General features: G+C 38.3%; 1 protein-coding gene across 14 annotated transcripts in view; it reads right to left on the bottom strand.

Moving 5' to 3' along the window:
• LMO7 (LIM domain 7) overlaps nt 1-17503 on the bottom strand; it is a 202207-nt gene that overhangs the window by 80460 nt on the left and 104244 nt on the right. For 12 of the 14 annotated variants that reach the window (XM_060287878.2, XM_060287887.2, XM_060287889.2 and 9 more), the window contains one exon: nt 15983-16089. In XM_060287878.2, the coding sequence (XP_060143861.1) occupies nt 15983-16089 (107 nt within the window). Of the gene's footprint in view, nt 1-11787; nt 11873-15982; nt 16090-16598; nt 16626-17503 lie in introns of those variants that run through there. The other 2 variants (XM_060287892.2, XM_060287886.2) reach the window with 2 other exon arrangements.

The following is a 17503-nucleotide window of genomic DNA, read 5'->3' as shown; positions in this document are numbered from 1 at the left end:
TGTGAGGGCATGACATTCCCACTGCCCTTACTCCGAAAGCAAAGTAGTTCCTAGGACAAGAAATCCGGCCTAACACTTCCAGAAGGCGCTACAGAAAAGAGATTTGGGACTCAAATAATAATTCCTTCTTTTCGTTGGCATTTAAAAGAAGGAAAAAAGACCATAATTTCTGATTAAATGCATTAACAACTCCTACATTTCCATTTGGATACTCTACTATCATGTCCAGTGCAGTGTGTTAAGATCTCATTTCTATCTTGCCCCCAAACTGGCTACCTTTCCCGTTTCTGCTAATAGTTGCACAAGCTCAAAAGCTGGCCCTTCTTGCTCTTTCATTCTAATCAACCCCCATCATGTCTACTTCAAATATCTTCTCCTCTTTTACATTTTTACTGCTTTCAGCAGTTTGCATCCTTATCAAAACATCCATGAACTGCAACCATTTCCCAACACCTGTGCCAGCCTCCAAGCTAGTTCTCAGTCAATCCATTTTATATACTACTTCATTACCCCATCTTTCGAAATCTCTGATTTTAACATTGTAACCTCCTGCACCAAGCTTTCGGTAGTAATCCCACTACCTAAGAGATAGCTCAAACTCCCCCAGCCAGGATACTCGAGGTACCACTCAAGCTGGTCCCAACCTACCTGTCATCCTGCCTCTAATCTGCCAACCTAGACTAGAAACTTGCATACGTACCCTTCTCCGCAAATAAGTTCAGGCCTCAAGAGCGGAGATCTTACTTAACTTTACTCATTGCTTTGCATCTAAAGGGCTCTCTAAAATGATTGATTAGAACTTCTCACCTCTGTGCCTCTGGATGTGCCAGTCTTCCTGTAGTATTCTCCCACCTCACTCAAATCCAACTTATCTTCCAGATCCACACTAAAGCCTTACATCTGCCCCAATATCTTTATTAAACTCTCACTCCAGTATGCGATCACTATCATTAATTGCCTAAATACATGTAACTCAGAGCGTGGTGCTCATCGGCACAGCCTGGGAGCTTGCTAGAAATACAGAATCCCAGCCCTGTCCAGACCTAATGAATCAGAATCTGCATTTGAATCAGAGCCCAAGGTGTTTTACGTGCACATTGAAGTTTGAGAAGCACTTGTTTAAAGCACTCTCACTCTCAGTAAAGTCTGGGTAATTTCTCACCCACAGCTTCTAGAAATTACAAATTCTTCTGTATCTCCAAAACTTCCCTCCTATCCAACCAACTTCATGGAGCTCGTGTCTGACAGATACACGTTAACACGTTCAAAATTCCTTTGTTTGACCTTCCTGTCTTTCGTTAGGATACACTTGAAAGCAGAATTATTATAATGGAGAGAAACTGGGTTTGGAGTCCTAATGAGGGTTCCCACTTGTGCTAGGCACATGACCTTGAGTGAGAGGCCAAACCTCTCAGCTTCCATACCTGTATACTCAAGCAGCCACTCTTTCTAACAAAGAGGGTGTAAGATTATACAAGGCATTAAGCAAAGCATTCAAATGTTACTTTCTTTCCACTCTCCTCCACTCCGTCTCTCAAAAGCAGTACTTTTCCTCCTTTTACATATTCAACAGCCTTAAAACAAGTGTTTTCTATTACTGCATCTAACCCATCCCACTAGTTATTTAAAAGGAAATTTTTCCTTCTTTGTATTCGTCTCTTATACGTGTATCTTAGGCTACTGTTAGTTTCAACTATCTTTGGCTTTCTAAAAACATCACATTCACAACATAAAAGTTTAATATTTTTTCCTATGAATGAAAGATTTACATTCAACAACTAGCAAGAAATAACTTCTAATGACTTGGTAGAAGAAGTGATCACTCCACTTGTCATAAGTCTTAGTAAAGGAATTCTTAAAGTGTCTCTGTGCTTGAGTCATTTCTTGGACTTTGCTTTTCTGAGTCACTATCTGATCCCCCAGGAGTTTCATCTTACCGAAATTAGACAGTGTTATTTACTGTTACACTTGGTGCTTTGTACTTACCACCTGTTTCAAACCCTCCAATGGCTACACTGATAGCAGGACTTGCAGTGATGTACTGAAGTAATTCTTCTTCTTTAATTCAATAAGCTAGGTAATATGACTATAATTTATCTTCTTGCTTTTAGTTTGAGCTTTCAGACAGGACTTCAAATTATCAAGCATTAAGGTTCTACATAAGATTTAATACACAATAACCTAAACTGAAATGAAAATATTATATATATATAAATAATTTATAAGCATTTATTCCCAGCCAAGGATGTTTGGAGGAGGGAGTCATGGTTTAGTCGTTTTTTTTTTAAGATAAGTTAATTTTTAATTTTTTTAAGTTTTTAAGGATAAATTTATTTTTAATTTGTTTGTATTTTAAAATTTAATACATTAATAAAAACACAGTATTATATTTCATATTTGTGTTTCAGAACTATTTTGACAACCATGTTTCAATGTAATTGGTTTCTCTTGTGATTCTGTGTATTTTATTTTATTTTATCTTTTATTGGGGTATAGTTCTTTTACAATGTTGTGCTAGTTTCTACTGTACAGTGAAGTGGAGTTCCCTGTGCCATATAGCAGGTTCTCATTAGTTGTCTATTTTATACATAGTAGTGTATATATGTTAATCCCAATCTCCCAATTCATCTCACCCCCCTTTCCTCCCTTGGTGTCCATATGCTTGTTCTCTACATCTGTGTCTCTATTTCTGCCTTGCAAACCGGTTCCTCTGTACCATTTTTCTAGATTCCAAAAATATGCGTTAATATACGATATTTGTTTTTCTCTTTCTGACTTACTTCACTCTGTATGACAGTCTCTAGGTCCATCCACGTCTCTACAAATGACCCAATTTCGTTCCTTTTTATGGCGGAGTAATATGCCATTGTGTACATGTATCACATCTTCTTTATCCATTCCTCTGTCGATGGACACTTAGGTTGCTTCCATGACCTGGCTATTGTACACAGTGTCGCAATGAACATTGGGGTGCGTGTGTCTTTTTGAATTATGGTTTTCTCTGGGTATATGCCCAGTAGTGGGATTGCTGGGTCATATGGTAATTCTATTTTTAGTTTTTTAAGGAACCTCCATACTGTTCTCCATAGTGGCTGTATCAATTTATATTCCCCCCAACAGTGCAAGAGGGTTCCCTTTTCTCCACACGCTCTCCAGCATTTGTTGTTTGTAGATTTTCTGATGATGCCCATTCTAACTGGTGAGAGGTGATACCTCATTGTAGTTTTGACTTGCACTTGTCTAATAATTAGTGATGCTGAGCAGCTTTTCATGTGTTTTTTGGCCATCTGTATGTGTTCTTTGGAGAAACATCTATTTAGGTCTTCTGCCCATTTTTTGATTGGGTTGTTTGTTTTATTGATATTGAGTTGCTTGAGCTGTTTATATATATTGGAGAGTAATCCTTTGTCCATTGATTCATTTGCAAATATTTTCTCCCATTCTGAGGGCTGTCTTTTCGTCTTGTTTATGGTTTCCTTTGCTGTGCAAAAGCTTTTAAGTTTCATTAGTTTCCATTTGTTTATTTTTGTTTTTATTTCCATTATTCTAGGAGGTGGATCAAAAAATATCTTGCTGTGATTTATGCCCAAGGGTGTTCTTCTTATGTTTTCCTCTAAGAGTTTTATAGTGTCGGGTCTTACTTTTAGGCCTTTAATCCATTTTGAGTTTACTTTTGTGTATGGTGTTAGGGAGTGTTCTAATTTCATTCTTTTACATGTAGCTGTCCAGTTTTCCCAGCACCACTTATTGAAGAGACTGTCTTTTCTCCATTGTATATCCTTGCCTCCTTTGTCACAGATTAGTTGACCATAGGTGTGTGGGTTTATCTCTGGGCTTTCTATCCTGTTCCATTGATCTATATTTCTGTTTTTGTGCCAGTACCATACTGTCTTGATTACTGTACCTTTGTAGTATAGTCTGAAGTCAGGCAGTCTGATTCCTCAAGCTCTGTTTTTTTTTTCCTCAAGATTGCTTTGGCTATTCGGGTCTTTTGTGTCTCCAAACAAATTTTAAGATTTTTTGTTCTAGTTCTGTGAAAAATGCCATTGGTACTTTGATAGGGATTGCATTGAATCTGTAGATTGCTTTGGGTAGTAGAGTCATTTTCACAATATTGATTCTTCCAATCCAAGAACATGGTTTATCTCTCCATCTGTTGGTACCATCTTTAATTTCTTTCATCAGTGTCTTATAGTTTTCTGCATACAGGTCTTTTGTCTCCCTAGGTAAATTTATTCCTAGGTATTTTATTCTTTTTGTTGCAATGGTAAATGGGAGTGTTTCCTTAATTTCTCTTTCAGATTTTTCATCATTAGGATATAGGAATGCAAGAGATTTCTGTGCATTAATTTGTATCCTGCAACTTTACCAAATTCATTGATTAGCTCTAGTAGTTTTCAGGTGGCATCTTTAGGATTCTCTATGTATAGTATCATGTCATCTGCAAACAGTGACAGTTTTACTTCTTTTCCAATTTGTATTCCTTTTAATTCTTTTTCTTCTCTGATTGCCATGGCTAGGACTTCCAAAACTATGTTGAATAATAGTGGCGGGAGTGGACATCCTTGTCTTGTTCCTGATCTTAGAGGAAATGCTTTCATTTCTTCACCACTGAGAATAATGTTGGCTGTGGTTTTGTCCTATATGGGCTTTATTATGTTGAGGTAGGTTCCCTCTATGCCCACTTTCTGGAGAGTTTTTTGGTTTGGTTTTAACAAGTAAAATGAAGCATCAAAAATTGGTAAATTAATAACTTATTTAGAATAATTTCCTGCCAGTTCTGTTTTTAAATATACGTTTCATGCCAATGCTGTAAAGGTCAAAGTGTGGTAGTATGATCCTGAGCAATTTAGATTAGTAAGGTTTTACAATCCACAGCCTCTAACAGGAATGTTCCATTAGAATGGCAAATACAACTGAACATTCATAACTATCTGTGTAAAGGTCATAAAACCTACAAAGGCCTTTATGTGTGCATATCAGTAAAATCCAAATACTCTATTTACTAGACAGGGAGAAAAGACCACACATGTAGCATACTTCTTCTATTCTAAGGTACACATGTGTCTATTTAACATTTCTAAAATAAGGAGATCTTAAAAGCACTGATCTTAGATTTAATGGCACATAGTAATATTGTATCTATTTGAAGTTACTTAGCTCACAAACTAGGGGGAAATTTTAATTATAATATAAAGATATTGGCCATGTATCAAATGAGGTAATATCAGTCATACACACAAATCCATCTGGGCTATAGCTGGCCTGGTTAAGCAGCAACTCAGACAATTTCAGTCCCATAGCACTAGAAAGAATATTAGCAAGTTTTTAAAGTCTGTTCAAGTCTGTTTAGACAATACAGTGGAAGCAATCCAAGCTTTGAAGGCTAAGACACCCCCTGAATTTAAATCCTAGCTCTGTTATTTGCCCAAGATAAGCTAAACAAGTTACTCTTCTCTCTGACTCCCTTCATTTCATGCATTGGAAGCAAAATGGCTGGCTGGGCTGTTACTAGGTTAGAAATAACTAATGTAAAACACCTGACAGATAGCTAGCTGTCTGTCAGGTGTCTAAACCTGATGGAGTAGTTATGAAATATTCCGGACACTGTAGTACAGTGATGCCCTCACCTAGTTGATATTCATCAGTCCAAATCCATCGTTCCCTTAGAGTTGTAAACTGTAAATCACTGCAATGCTCTTTAAGACACAAAAGCAAACATTAAGACTGAAGAATGCTTTTTTCATCTTCCCCATTTATGGTTTTAAGAACAAGGTAGAGAAAGAGTAGGTTTTTTTTCTCTTCTACCCACCCAGGATTCAGGGTCTGTACACAGCACATATTAAATATTCAATGGCTGCGGCTGACAAGCCACAAGATAAAAGGTGTACAGATGAGGGAACTCAGTACCCCTAGGCTAAGCCTCATGTACCTGTCCACCCTCCCTCTTCAGCCCATCAGGACTGTGCTGCTTCTAGATACCCCAGCAGCAGTAATCTCTGGCTCTAGCAGCTCAAGGCTTACATCAATGGATATCAGTCTTTACGGGAATTTTTTACCCTGACTCTTTCTTGTAAGCAGAATGAAAAAGAGAATGAAAAATATGAGAAAGGACATAGAGCTCTATTTCTTAATCTGGGATGGGCATGCTTTAGACACCAATATTTAATCATACTATTCCTATTTCTCCTCCAAGACAGGAACCAAGCCCTTCTGGTGAAATGAATTCTTCACTAAAATAAAAAAGGATCTAGGGACCCTCAGGGTCTGGTGCCTCACTCTTTGAAGCCTTTTACAAATTTTCACATATGTTCTTAGTGTGTGTACACGTATGTGCTCTACTGCACACTTTTGAGATGAATACACATTACACACAAAATAAAGTCTGAGCTCCCCACTTAGCAGAGAATTTTTCTTCTCAATATTAAGTCAAAAGAAGCCTAGTAACATGTCAGCCAAATTGTCTACCCAGACATAGATTCTTTTGAAGATTATTTCCGTTTATCTCAGTAAAAGTGAAAGAAAAAATACAGAACAAAAGCATTTTACAAAGTCTAGCAGCCATCAATGTTATTATAATGTAATGAAATGGTGAAATGTAATAACAGTGATACTTGATATCTAGGGATTTCTCCCCAAAGTGCTCAAAATACACAGCACAAACCCTTCTTAAATTTATGGTGGTTAATGCAAACAGAGCTTAATTCAAAGCAGCTGCTTTTTCCAGGCCACCAAGATCCCCCACTTTTTCCTTTTTTAACTTAAGAAAAACTGGCTTACCTGAAGTGTGTTCATTCAAGTATGTTTTTAACCTACTTATTTTTGAATGGAATTTTATTACACTATCATATGCATTTAATGTGGCAAGTATCCTTAATTTATACAGCCGGTGTACACTTTTCCTTAAAATTAAAGGTTTCTCAGTAACACTTTTGGAGCATGTTTTCTTAAGTTTACTGTGTATATTTTGGTCAGTAGTATCTGAAGCAATGCTTTTAAGCTCTTAAGAAAAAGTGACCATCACCCTGCCTCTCACTTCAGTAGGGATACGCAGAAGGTATGTCTCTGAAAAACGGAGAATCAGTCCATCAGCAGCCTATCCCACCTGGAAGGGCTGCTCAGCATGACAAATTATACCAGGGCAATTACCCCTAAAATATAACTACTCCACTAACCTAGACTCTTTAAAATAACCAATAAATGATCAATATACAACTTTTATACCTATTCAACATTTGATAGCGAGTCTCTTCATTTTAAAAGAACCAAGCTATAATGTTATGTCAAAGCATCAACATGAAAGTATACTTCCTAGTTTCTTGATGTGTTTCACCACGTACAACTGGAAGTAAATAAGAACCAAGGCTTATGACCTCACAAACAGTGCCTATTGCTAGTTATGACTGTTTATGTCCAGAGTTAAAACTACAAATATTTTAGAGAATATAATCAAGACCTTTATGCTATCAGTACAGTAGCCTTTTGATGGACAGCACAGATGGGAGATATCCAAAAGGAGCAGCTAAGTTTTCTGTCTGGGGGACAACACAGCTGCAGTGTGCATTTGAATTCTGTAAACATTATGAACACCTATCCGCCCCCCAAAAAAAAAATTCATAAGGCCTACAAAAGCCTTTTAGAGAACAGCATCTGATCTGATCTTGCCTATCCAAAGGATAACCACCTCTCCTCTCCTAATGACCAAAACGATAAGAATTTTCACAGAAGAGGAAAAATGGGATGAAAGAATTAAACCAATCACCAAAGTAAAGTTTTGAATTTGGATTTGTGTTGTGGACTGCTTGTGGTTTCATGTCTTTTTTTTTTTTTTGCTTTTTTAAATATGGAAATAGAAACTTTTTAAGGAAATAAATCCAAATCAAACTACAATATTTCTAACATTTCATAAAATACACAGAAAATTGAGGTCTCAAAAAGTTAATAAAATTATGTTGGTCCCACATAAACAGGAGGAAGAGTAAATAACTTAGATATATGTTCTCTGGTTTCCAGCTTTGCTATTCTAATGAAACAGATACACTGTAAAAAGCTGACTAAACATACATGTCAGAAAAACATCTGTTTTAATATCTGCTCCTAATTGAAAGAACAGATAAGTCTAAAATGGCTAAAATTCTCATAAAAAAGCAAAGAGCCTATAGCCAATCATCACAATTTAAGCAGCTGGGGGCCAAATTTTTCCCTCCATGTTCTTCTACAGAGCACACGTATCTTCACTTCATAGGGTCAAGAATCTGGATATATGTATATGTACAGCTGATCCACTTTGTTACAAAGCAGAAACTAACACACCATTGTAAAGCAATTATACTCCAATAAAGATGTTAAAAAAAATAAAATAAATGATCACAATTGATAATTCAGTACCACTTATTGAGCACTACTATATGTCAAGCACTATACACTTTACATACATGACTTTATGAAAATCCGTACAATATCCTTGCGGGGTAGGGCTATCCCCCAAATGGTAATATTTGCTAAGCTCCAGGATATTAGCCATTCCATCTCTCTTGTTCACTGAGCAGTAAAGTGATCACAGGGAGGAAAACTAACCTGTCTAAGGTCATTCAGCCACCAGGTGACTGAATGGGATGGGATTAAACCCATGTCAGGCACCTAAAGTCCCTGCTATTGTTAGGATGATTGTCTATTCATGACAATTGATGCACATCAACTGAAATTCTATTCCATCCTGGGTGAGAAAGAAACCCAGCCTGGGGTATACTAGAAACAATTCAAATGAGCTGCTAAGAAATCTTCATGTTTCTGTGCGCTCATATTCTTCAAATAGTTTTTATCATGCCAAAGTCAAAGGCAATTTGTGACTTTTTTCAAATTGGCTTTGGTGTTTAATGCTAGGCAAAGGTAAGAGGTACCAAGGCAGATAGCTTGACTGGAAGAAACAAGGCTTACTGTAAACTTGTTGGTAAAACTTCTTATTAAAGTAACTTTAATGACTTCCCGTTAAGTTACCTCCACTCTTGATTCCTGCTTTTAAAATTTTCTGTCCCTTGCCCTTGAGCTTCTACAAGATATTCCAACTACCTACGTAACAACTATACTTTTCCACCCAAGCCTCAAGCATACATTTAGATTGGTGATGGTATGAGAACATTAAAATGTTTCTAAAGCTTCATATAAATATAAGCATGTAACAACATCCCTCAAATGTCAGTTAAAACAATACTAGCATTTATCATTGGACATCAGCATAAGGATTAAAACTTCCACCAAATACTTTGGAAAGTACATGGCCCAACATTCCAATTTTAGTTTTACCCACACAACTGAGAGGAAACACACATTCTTCTTTTAAACTGTATAAGTTTCAGATTGTGTTGCAATATTCTGAAATGATAAGTAAAAGTCTCACCCAGCAAACCAAAAGTTTAGTGACTGCTTTCCCAGATCTGCTTTGCAATTTTGAAAAGATGAGGAAGAAAGATAGGAGCACTTAGCAAAGAAATATTCAGTTCTCATCTTCGAAGCCTGGTTTTAAGATTTCCATATCTTCATAATTAAAATCTGATTTTCAAATAAGTATTTAACACGTAAGGTGTCAGGAGGAGATTAAATGCATTAACTCTGCCCTCAGATAGCTTCAAGTCTAGGGAAAAATTAGATGTAGGTAAAAACAAGAAATGCTTTGAAAGCCCAGAAGAGAGACCAACGTCACCTTCAATTAGAAGTGTTTCCTGATTAAAAAGCTGAAATGACTGTTCATCTCTATAGTCCCAGAGAGCCCTGTGCATTTAACACAATGTGTTCTAACTTATGAGGACATTTCCTCAATTATAATGTGAACCCCTCTAACGGCAGGACTCCATCTTATTTATGTCTGTATAAGTACCGGCCACAGAGAAGATGCCGAATCAATGCTTGCTGTATGATTGGCAAGTGAATGAAACCAAAATTTCCCCATAGCTGGATTAACTGCCACTTTCTACTCTGTAGCTCCAGAAACAGATGTAAGCACACGCACCTCACATGTACACCCTTCACTCAAACAATCAGTTAAATCAGACCAGAATATAGCATGAAATTCAGGGGAAAACAATGCTTAACATCTCCAGTGACCGGTGAAGCTCTCATTTTCAAAAACGACTGACAGGACTACAGATATTACAGTGCATGTAACTGTAAAAGTTTGATTAATTCAACATAGGCAGCCCTACAGATAATTAGGTGAAAAAAGAATCTCTTCAACAAAAATATCTCTTTGGTTTAACCCTTTGAAGGACCACGTTATAAAACAAATGCTATCTGATAGGCGAAGCAAATTCTACCACCTTCCCATGAACTGATTCATGACAATTGCTAATCAAATAAGCCACCAAGTGAGATTCTTTGGAGCAATGAAGTTAGGATGGGTTACTTTTGTAGATAAAGATCCTGGCCATCAAAGTCTATAACATGAAGTCTCACCCAGCAAACCAAGACAAAATCAGACCCCATGGCTCTTTGGATTTGAGGGAGTGGGGAGCTAAGGAAGGAGACTTGGCATCCAGAAAGTGTCGATCTATCGAAGAAATAAATTAAGAACTAGAAATGGAGCGAAATAAATGCCAGGTAAAACTGCTAGTTATTCTACAGTTTGTCCCTGCAGCTCATATCCCACCACCTTCTCTGCAGTTGAGCAGACTCTTAGAAATTCAAACTTTGCAATTAAAGATCATTTGAAAAATGTGACCATATATTTTTGCTGCTGGCCTTAAACAGGACTTCGGCAACCCAAAAGAATTAATGTCCCCCTTTCAGTAACTACCTAACACCAGAGAATGAATGGGATAGAGATATATGTGATGCAGTAAACTTCCTTTCTCTTTTATTCTGTTCTAATTACTTGGTAGGAAGGGAGGGAACATTTTAAAATAGCAACATGAATTGACAGGTGGAACTCCCCATACTCAAGTTACAGATCCAAGTTTGGATATCATTAAGGTTGCTTTTTTCCTTTTCGTTTTTTTTAAACAGATTAAGACATTGAGAAATTCATTTGAAAGACACATCTGGAAAAAAAAAAGTAGTATAATCAGGTTTAAATGAGAGAAAGTTGAAAATTATCCAATTCAAAGTAGGTATATTTTTACTTACATGAATAACAACGTTAAAAAAATACACATACACATTCATATCTCAAGTCAAATTTGGCAGACTGTAAAAGAGAGCCATCTGGGAACTTAATTCCTAAGACATGACTTTACAGTATTGCTGCAAAATCAAGCACCTTTTGAAGCTTTAGAGATCAGCTAAATCCTTAAAATATCATTTTGAGCCTCCGTTATTTTCACAAGGGAAATACGTGAACATTAATTTCGCTTCCAACTACTGTTCCTTTGGTAACTAGTACATGTAAAAATAACAGATTCTTGATTTCTCCACCCTCCATTTGATAAACAGACCTTTTAAAAAAACTCAGTCAATAATATCTCAAGTCACATTTTAGAACTAAAATATTAATATCGTAAATAACAAAAGAGTAAGTGTACACTAAAAAATACTTTTTCTTTGCATGACAAATATTGTGTTCAAAAGCATCGCCATCCTATAATTGTATTATGAACAGAATGCATCTAAGGAAGTGCGAAAAACTGGATTGGAATGGTAAGGGGGTGGAAACAGAAAACATGTTTATAATCTGTTCAAATTCTCAGCTTAAAAATTTCAATGTATAATTTGGTTTAGAGCAATGGTTTAAATGCAGGACTTAGTCTGAGTCAAAATGCTAGACACAAAATTAAAACCTTTAATGTTCAACTCTACCTTTCTGTCAACTTCAATCCTCCAATACAGGACGTCTGGGCTGCTCTGTTGAGTTGCTTTCCACAACGAGTCATTGTTCTGTGCCTCTTGATGACCAGATGCCACCAAAGACCATGACACTTGCTGTAGGAGCTCTGCAGTGTGCTGTGGTTGCTCTCCCACAGGCCTTTTAGAGAAAGTGTGCAGAGATGGCCCTGTGGGAGTCACACCCCCTCTTCTCTGCAGATTGTGTGTGTTTCTAAGCTCAGTATGGATATTTGGTAAATGGTTAATAATACGGTGCAGTTAATCATTGGTGCAGAAGCTAAATTTCATGGCCTCAGTAAACATCTCAACTAGGATAGGTTCAATCTCAATCTACCATTCATGGAGCCTAAGTCCGCAGTTTGCTTACTACCCTTTTGGGAAGAAAAGGAGTAAAGATACACCCTGTCCATCAAAGTCAGGAATGTCAAAATTAAAAGTATCAACTGACTTTTGCATATATGTAGTCCCAAAATAAGTGGAATAATTCAAATATATTTGGAAAAGTTCAAACTATTACTTCCTTCAAATAAAATAATTCAGTTAGAAAATTAATATGTATAATTACAGAAATATAAAGAGTACCCTAGCTTGTTTGACTAGCGAAAATTGTTACAAAGTAAATGGTAAATCTCAAACTACTGGAAAATAAGATTTGTACTTAGGGTCTAGATTAGTGAAGTGATTCAACAGCAGTGGGTCTTTATATTAATTGCTTCTGCTCTTGCCACTCATTCTCACCACACACAACTCTCCTAGGCTCTGTGTGTCATCTATGCTTTTAATAACATAGATAGTGGACTGTCGTCCACTAACAAAAAGAAATACCTCACATTTGCCAACATGTAGTTCTTTGCTCTCAGTATGTTCTGCAAACGTGTATCTTAGATTACATGTGCAGGAAGACCAACAACAGGTCTGTGAACTGTTAATGCAGTATCTTAGGGGTTGAATTTTGATAGAGCATTTAAAATAATAAATAGTTTGCCACACTTCTGCTAATTTTTTTTTTTTTTTCGGTACGCAGGCCTCTCACTGTTGTGGCCTCTCCCATTGCGGAGCACAGGCTCCGGCCACGCAGGCTCCGTGGCCATGGCTCACGGGCCCAGTCGCTCCGCGGCATGTGGGATCTTCCTGGACCGGGGCACAAACCCATGTCCCCTGTATTGGCAGGCGGACTCTCAACCACTGTGCCACCAGGGAAGACCCCTGAGCTTTTTTTTTTTTTTTTACTTTTGCTAATTTTAATGTACATGGATGGGCACGGTAATGACCAAGTACTCACACCTTACTGCACGCTCCAAATACAATGAGCCTTTCCGTAAAACGAACAAACATACTAACACAGAAATACATGTTATTATATTAGTAAGTAAAAAGTCACACTTCAGCTGAAAATTTATGTCAGTATCCTCCCTTCCACACAATTATCTTGCTGGCAGAGTGGAAATCTAAAAATTTGAAGTCAAGGCCTCTCAACCTCAGCACTACTGATATCTGCGATCAGAAATTCTTTGTTACGGAGGCCACTAAATACCCTTTGGAACTGAAGGGTACTTAGCAGCACCCCTGACCCCCAGGATGGCGGTAGCACCCCCATCCCAGCTATAACAACCAAAAGTATCTCCAGACGTTGCCAAATGCCCCCAGTTGAGAACCACCAGCCTAACCAACACCAAGGCTTTTAATCTACAATAAATATAGGACAAGATCTTTGACCTACAGAAGCCTCCACATTACATAAGAACTGAAACTAAAGGGAAATGCATTACTATTTTGTAAGGAATTATTTGCTTTCCTTCACATTTTCCCTTCCTTCTATAAAAATGCTATCTCAGGGCTTCCCTGTGGCGCAGTGGTTAAGAATCTGCCTGCCAATGCAGGGGACACGGGTTCGAGCCCTGGTCCGGGAAGATCCCACATGCCGCGGAGCAACTTAAGCCCTTACGCCACAACTACTGAGCCTGCGCTCTAGAGCCCGCGAGCCACAACTACAGAAGCCCACGTGCCACAACTACTGAAGCCCGCGTGCCACAACTACTGAAGCCCACGTGCCACAACTACTGAAGCCCACGTGCCACAACTACTGAAGCCCACGCTCTACAGCCCGTGCTCCGCAACAAGATAAACCACCGCAATAAGAAGCCTGCGCACCGTAACGAAGAGTAGCCCCTGCTCGCCGCAACTAAAGAAAGCCTGTGCACAGCAATGAAGACCCAACGCAGCCAAAAATAAATAAATAAATTTTTTTTAAAAAAAATGCTATCTCAGGGCAGAGGAGCTCTGGCCAATCATTTAAAGAAGCTGTCTGCCAGCTTTCTCACTCTCCACCCTCCACTTCCTTTGCAGCAGTTCCACGATCGACCCCTGTGCTCTTTGGTCCAACAAGACGGAGCTGTTGGGGCGATGCTCTTAATTAAGAGTGTCAAGGTCCTCATGCAGATGTTCTCACTAGGACTGCTTGGACACATCTTGCTTTTATGGACTTGTGGTTTCCACTGAAACAAGTTGTTCTGCATACTTCCTACTACGGCTGTAACTACGTGACCTCCTGGTTTCGGTTTGTCACTAACTTAGTTCCATTGAAGGCTGAGCCCAGATACTGATTTTTCCTGAACACTTTAGACCCAGTGTCTCATGAAACAGGCTCCAGGCAAGTTTCACTCAGGACACTCTTGTTATTAGAAGCCAACAAACATGTTTTATTAAGTTCATAGCCTCCTTGAACATCGGCTACAGAGTTTCAAAACAGTATGATTTTAAGGGGAAAAGACATTTCTTCTTAATAGACAGCAACAACTGAAGAAAAACACTTTGAAAGTTAAAAATTTCTTTGCCCATCAGATAGGTCATATGAGAGAATGCTGATTAGGAAAAATAAATTCATCCATAGTTATTTTTCATGGAAATTAAACATGACCTCGAATACTGCAGAAGTAAACATGCCATTCTGGTGATGAAACTTAGCATCTCTCAACAATCTTCCAATTAATCAGAAATGCTAACAGACCCATCCCTGCTATGCACGTATCACTGCTGTGTCATTTAGAAATGCTTGTTCAACAGAACTAGAAGCATATAGATATGAAATGGCTTGTTCATTTAAAAATATATCATTGCTTTTAAAAGATTAATCCTACCCAGGTTTTTAGGTTATATGGCTAAAGACAATGTTTACTATAAAAAATATTTATAGACAGGGTTATTCTTCTTTAGAAAAAAATCTTGACCATATTTAAGATTTTACAGTCATTTTTTAATGACTTTAAAGCTATTACAAAAGAGATATTAACTCTTCAAACTTAGTCTTTGAATTGGTAAAAGCTAATTTTTTCATTTCTATTATTTCTATAGATAGAATAAGGTGTTTATTTTTTTCCAAAGGAAAAATGCTAATTATGTTTAAGAGCCATGATAAGGAGGAAGTCATTATTACAAAATTAAATCATTTTCCTGTCACACTGAGCTGGTAACATGAGTTTATTCTGATTCACTGAAAGCAAATTTAGATTTATAAGAGAAAAATCTTACAAGAGTTTAAAACCAGATTTCCTGAAACCATATACTCAAACACAAACAGCATTTTCCATCTAAAACACAACACAAACACCTGCGCACATGTTTTCACACACCCCCCCACACTTTCACTTTCTCATCCATACTATTAAAAGAGTGAAAAACAGTTCATTTTTAGAAATCAGCCAGTTGACAAAAGTCATTAGCGGTACATGTTGGTCCCAAGCACCGCTGCTTTCCAAATATTAAGTCTCTTTTATCACTGTCCCACTCTCATTTTTATGTTAGCAATCATGTCTTAATTTCAAATAATTTTTACTCTGTAAGCTAAAATATAACCTTCTCCATTTTCTTTATAAATATAATGAGCATCGTCACCATTAGCAACCAAACACTATGATGTTGGACAAGCATTAAAATATAAACCACCATTTTGGCTAATACAGGAATCTAAAATAATAAGATACCATGGTCTCAGTTACAGACAGCTTCACACTCACAATCCCTAAACTATTTCTTAAATGGTCTGTTTTGGAATGCAAACAGAGGAAGACGGAGGGACAATTTTCCTGTAATCAGAGCTCTCAGAAATTATTTACACTTAAGCCACAAGCCCTAAGTTTAAAAAAACATGTAACAAACCAGTGAAACTTACTTGACAGTGACTCGATTTGATAAATCCTGTAGATCCCCAGGATGGAAAAGCTGGGCTTCTTTCAATCCAATCTGTTCACAAGCTTTCAAAAAAACGTTTATATTATCCTGTGAAAAGAAGTGGAAAGTGATTGCTTAGCCGAGCTCTCTCTCAGACAAAGGTTACCAATTTTTATGATATAACTTCCAAGCTTCAAAGTCCAATTACAGCCAGCCAAAAAGGAGGAAGCAAGACCAAGCCACTCATGTATGTAAAAAAAAATAATATTAATACATGTGCACGTATAGCCTTTCAGTTTTCCAGAGCATAAACGGCAGTGCTCTCTCATGCCAGGCATATGCTGTTCCTGTGATCTTTGTGACTGACACGTTAAACATTACCTGTTATAGGACAAGTGCCTGGCCACTGAGCAGTAATCTACACTTGGATGTCAGCTCTGCTCTGCAAACAAACGCCCTCTTCCCAGCTTTGCACGACAAGCCTCACCTCTCCTCTTTAAAAATAACTCCAGCTACTGACATTCACCCACCCAGAAACTGTTGGCAGGGAAGAAAGAAGAGGAGGAACATTCTGTTTCTATGATTACAAATTACAGAACGACTGTGGAATACCACACCTGGAATCTGGTTTGGTTGCTAACCCGGCTCCTGACAGACAGGGAAACCACACGGTAGGACCCAGGAGAAGCCCAGTGATCATTGGCTGAGCCGCAGAGCTGAGGTGTGGTCGTTACTCATGCCCTGCACCTGCCTCAGGAAGGGCCTCCACAACGTGAAAATCTAGGTTGCCCTCCTATCTAACTTCAAAACCCAAATCCTCCATTCACAAACCAAGGCTCTTCATTCACGTCAACAGCTGCACCAACACTGACAATAGTAGAGACACACTGGGTGAGCAAAATTAGCTGGAGCTTCTATCTTTACTCCACTTCAAAAAAGAAAATCCTTTATGGGCTTGAGCTTGTGCAGATGCCATGCGACTCTTCACCTTCCACGTTGTTAGGTTCTCAGGCAAGAGAATGGCCTCCTCACATGCCAGCACAGGCTGGTCCCCTCACACCTGCTGGCAACGCCACATCTGAGGGGTGAGCCGCTCAGGGCCCCTGAAAGCTCACCTCACTCCCTAACAGGTGGCCGCGAGGGTCCTCTCTGCCACGTGGAGAGAGGCAGTTACCCTTTTCCCATGCTGGGAAGCTCATCTCCACAGGAAGAAAAGGCAGGCTGCGATGGCAACGTGGGAGGGAATGATCGAAAGGGAAATGAAGTAAGGTGAAGAGGCTAAATTCAACAGTTTGGGTTCTTGGTGCGTGAGAGGACTTAGGGAAAGGGGAAGCAAATGTATGGCAGAGAAAAACAATGCTGTTAGGGAGCCCAGGGACATTTAAAGAAAACCTGTTTGTAGCAGTAGGATGTTAGTCTAGTGTACGTACTATCAGGAAAAGGCAGCGCGAACTACCTAGCTGAAAGCTGCCATCCATGATTCATTTTATTCATTTTGAACAGAGGTCAAAGATTAAAGGAA

Source organism: Globicephala melas, chromosome 18, assembly GCF_963455315.2.
Source record: "Globicephala melas chromosome 18, mGloMel1.2, whole genome shotgun sequence".
Taxonomy (NCBI): domain Eukaryota; kingdom Metazoa; phylum Chordata; class Mammalia; order Artiodactyla; family Delphinidae; genus Globicephala; species Globicephala melas.
Note: the sequence above shows the minus strand (reverse complement) of the source record. Positions and strands in the feature narration are given on the sequence as shown.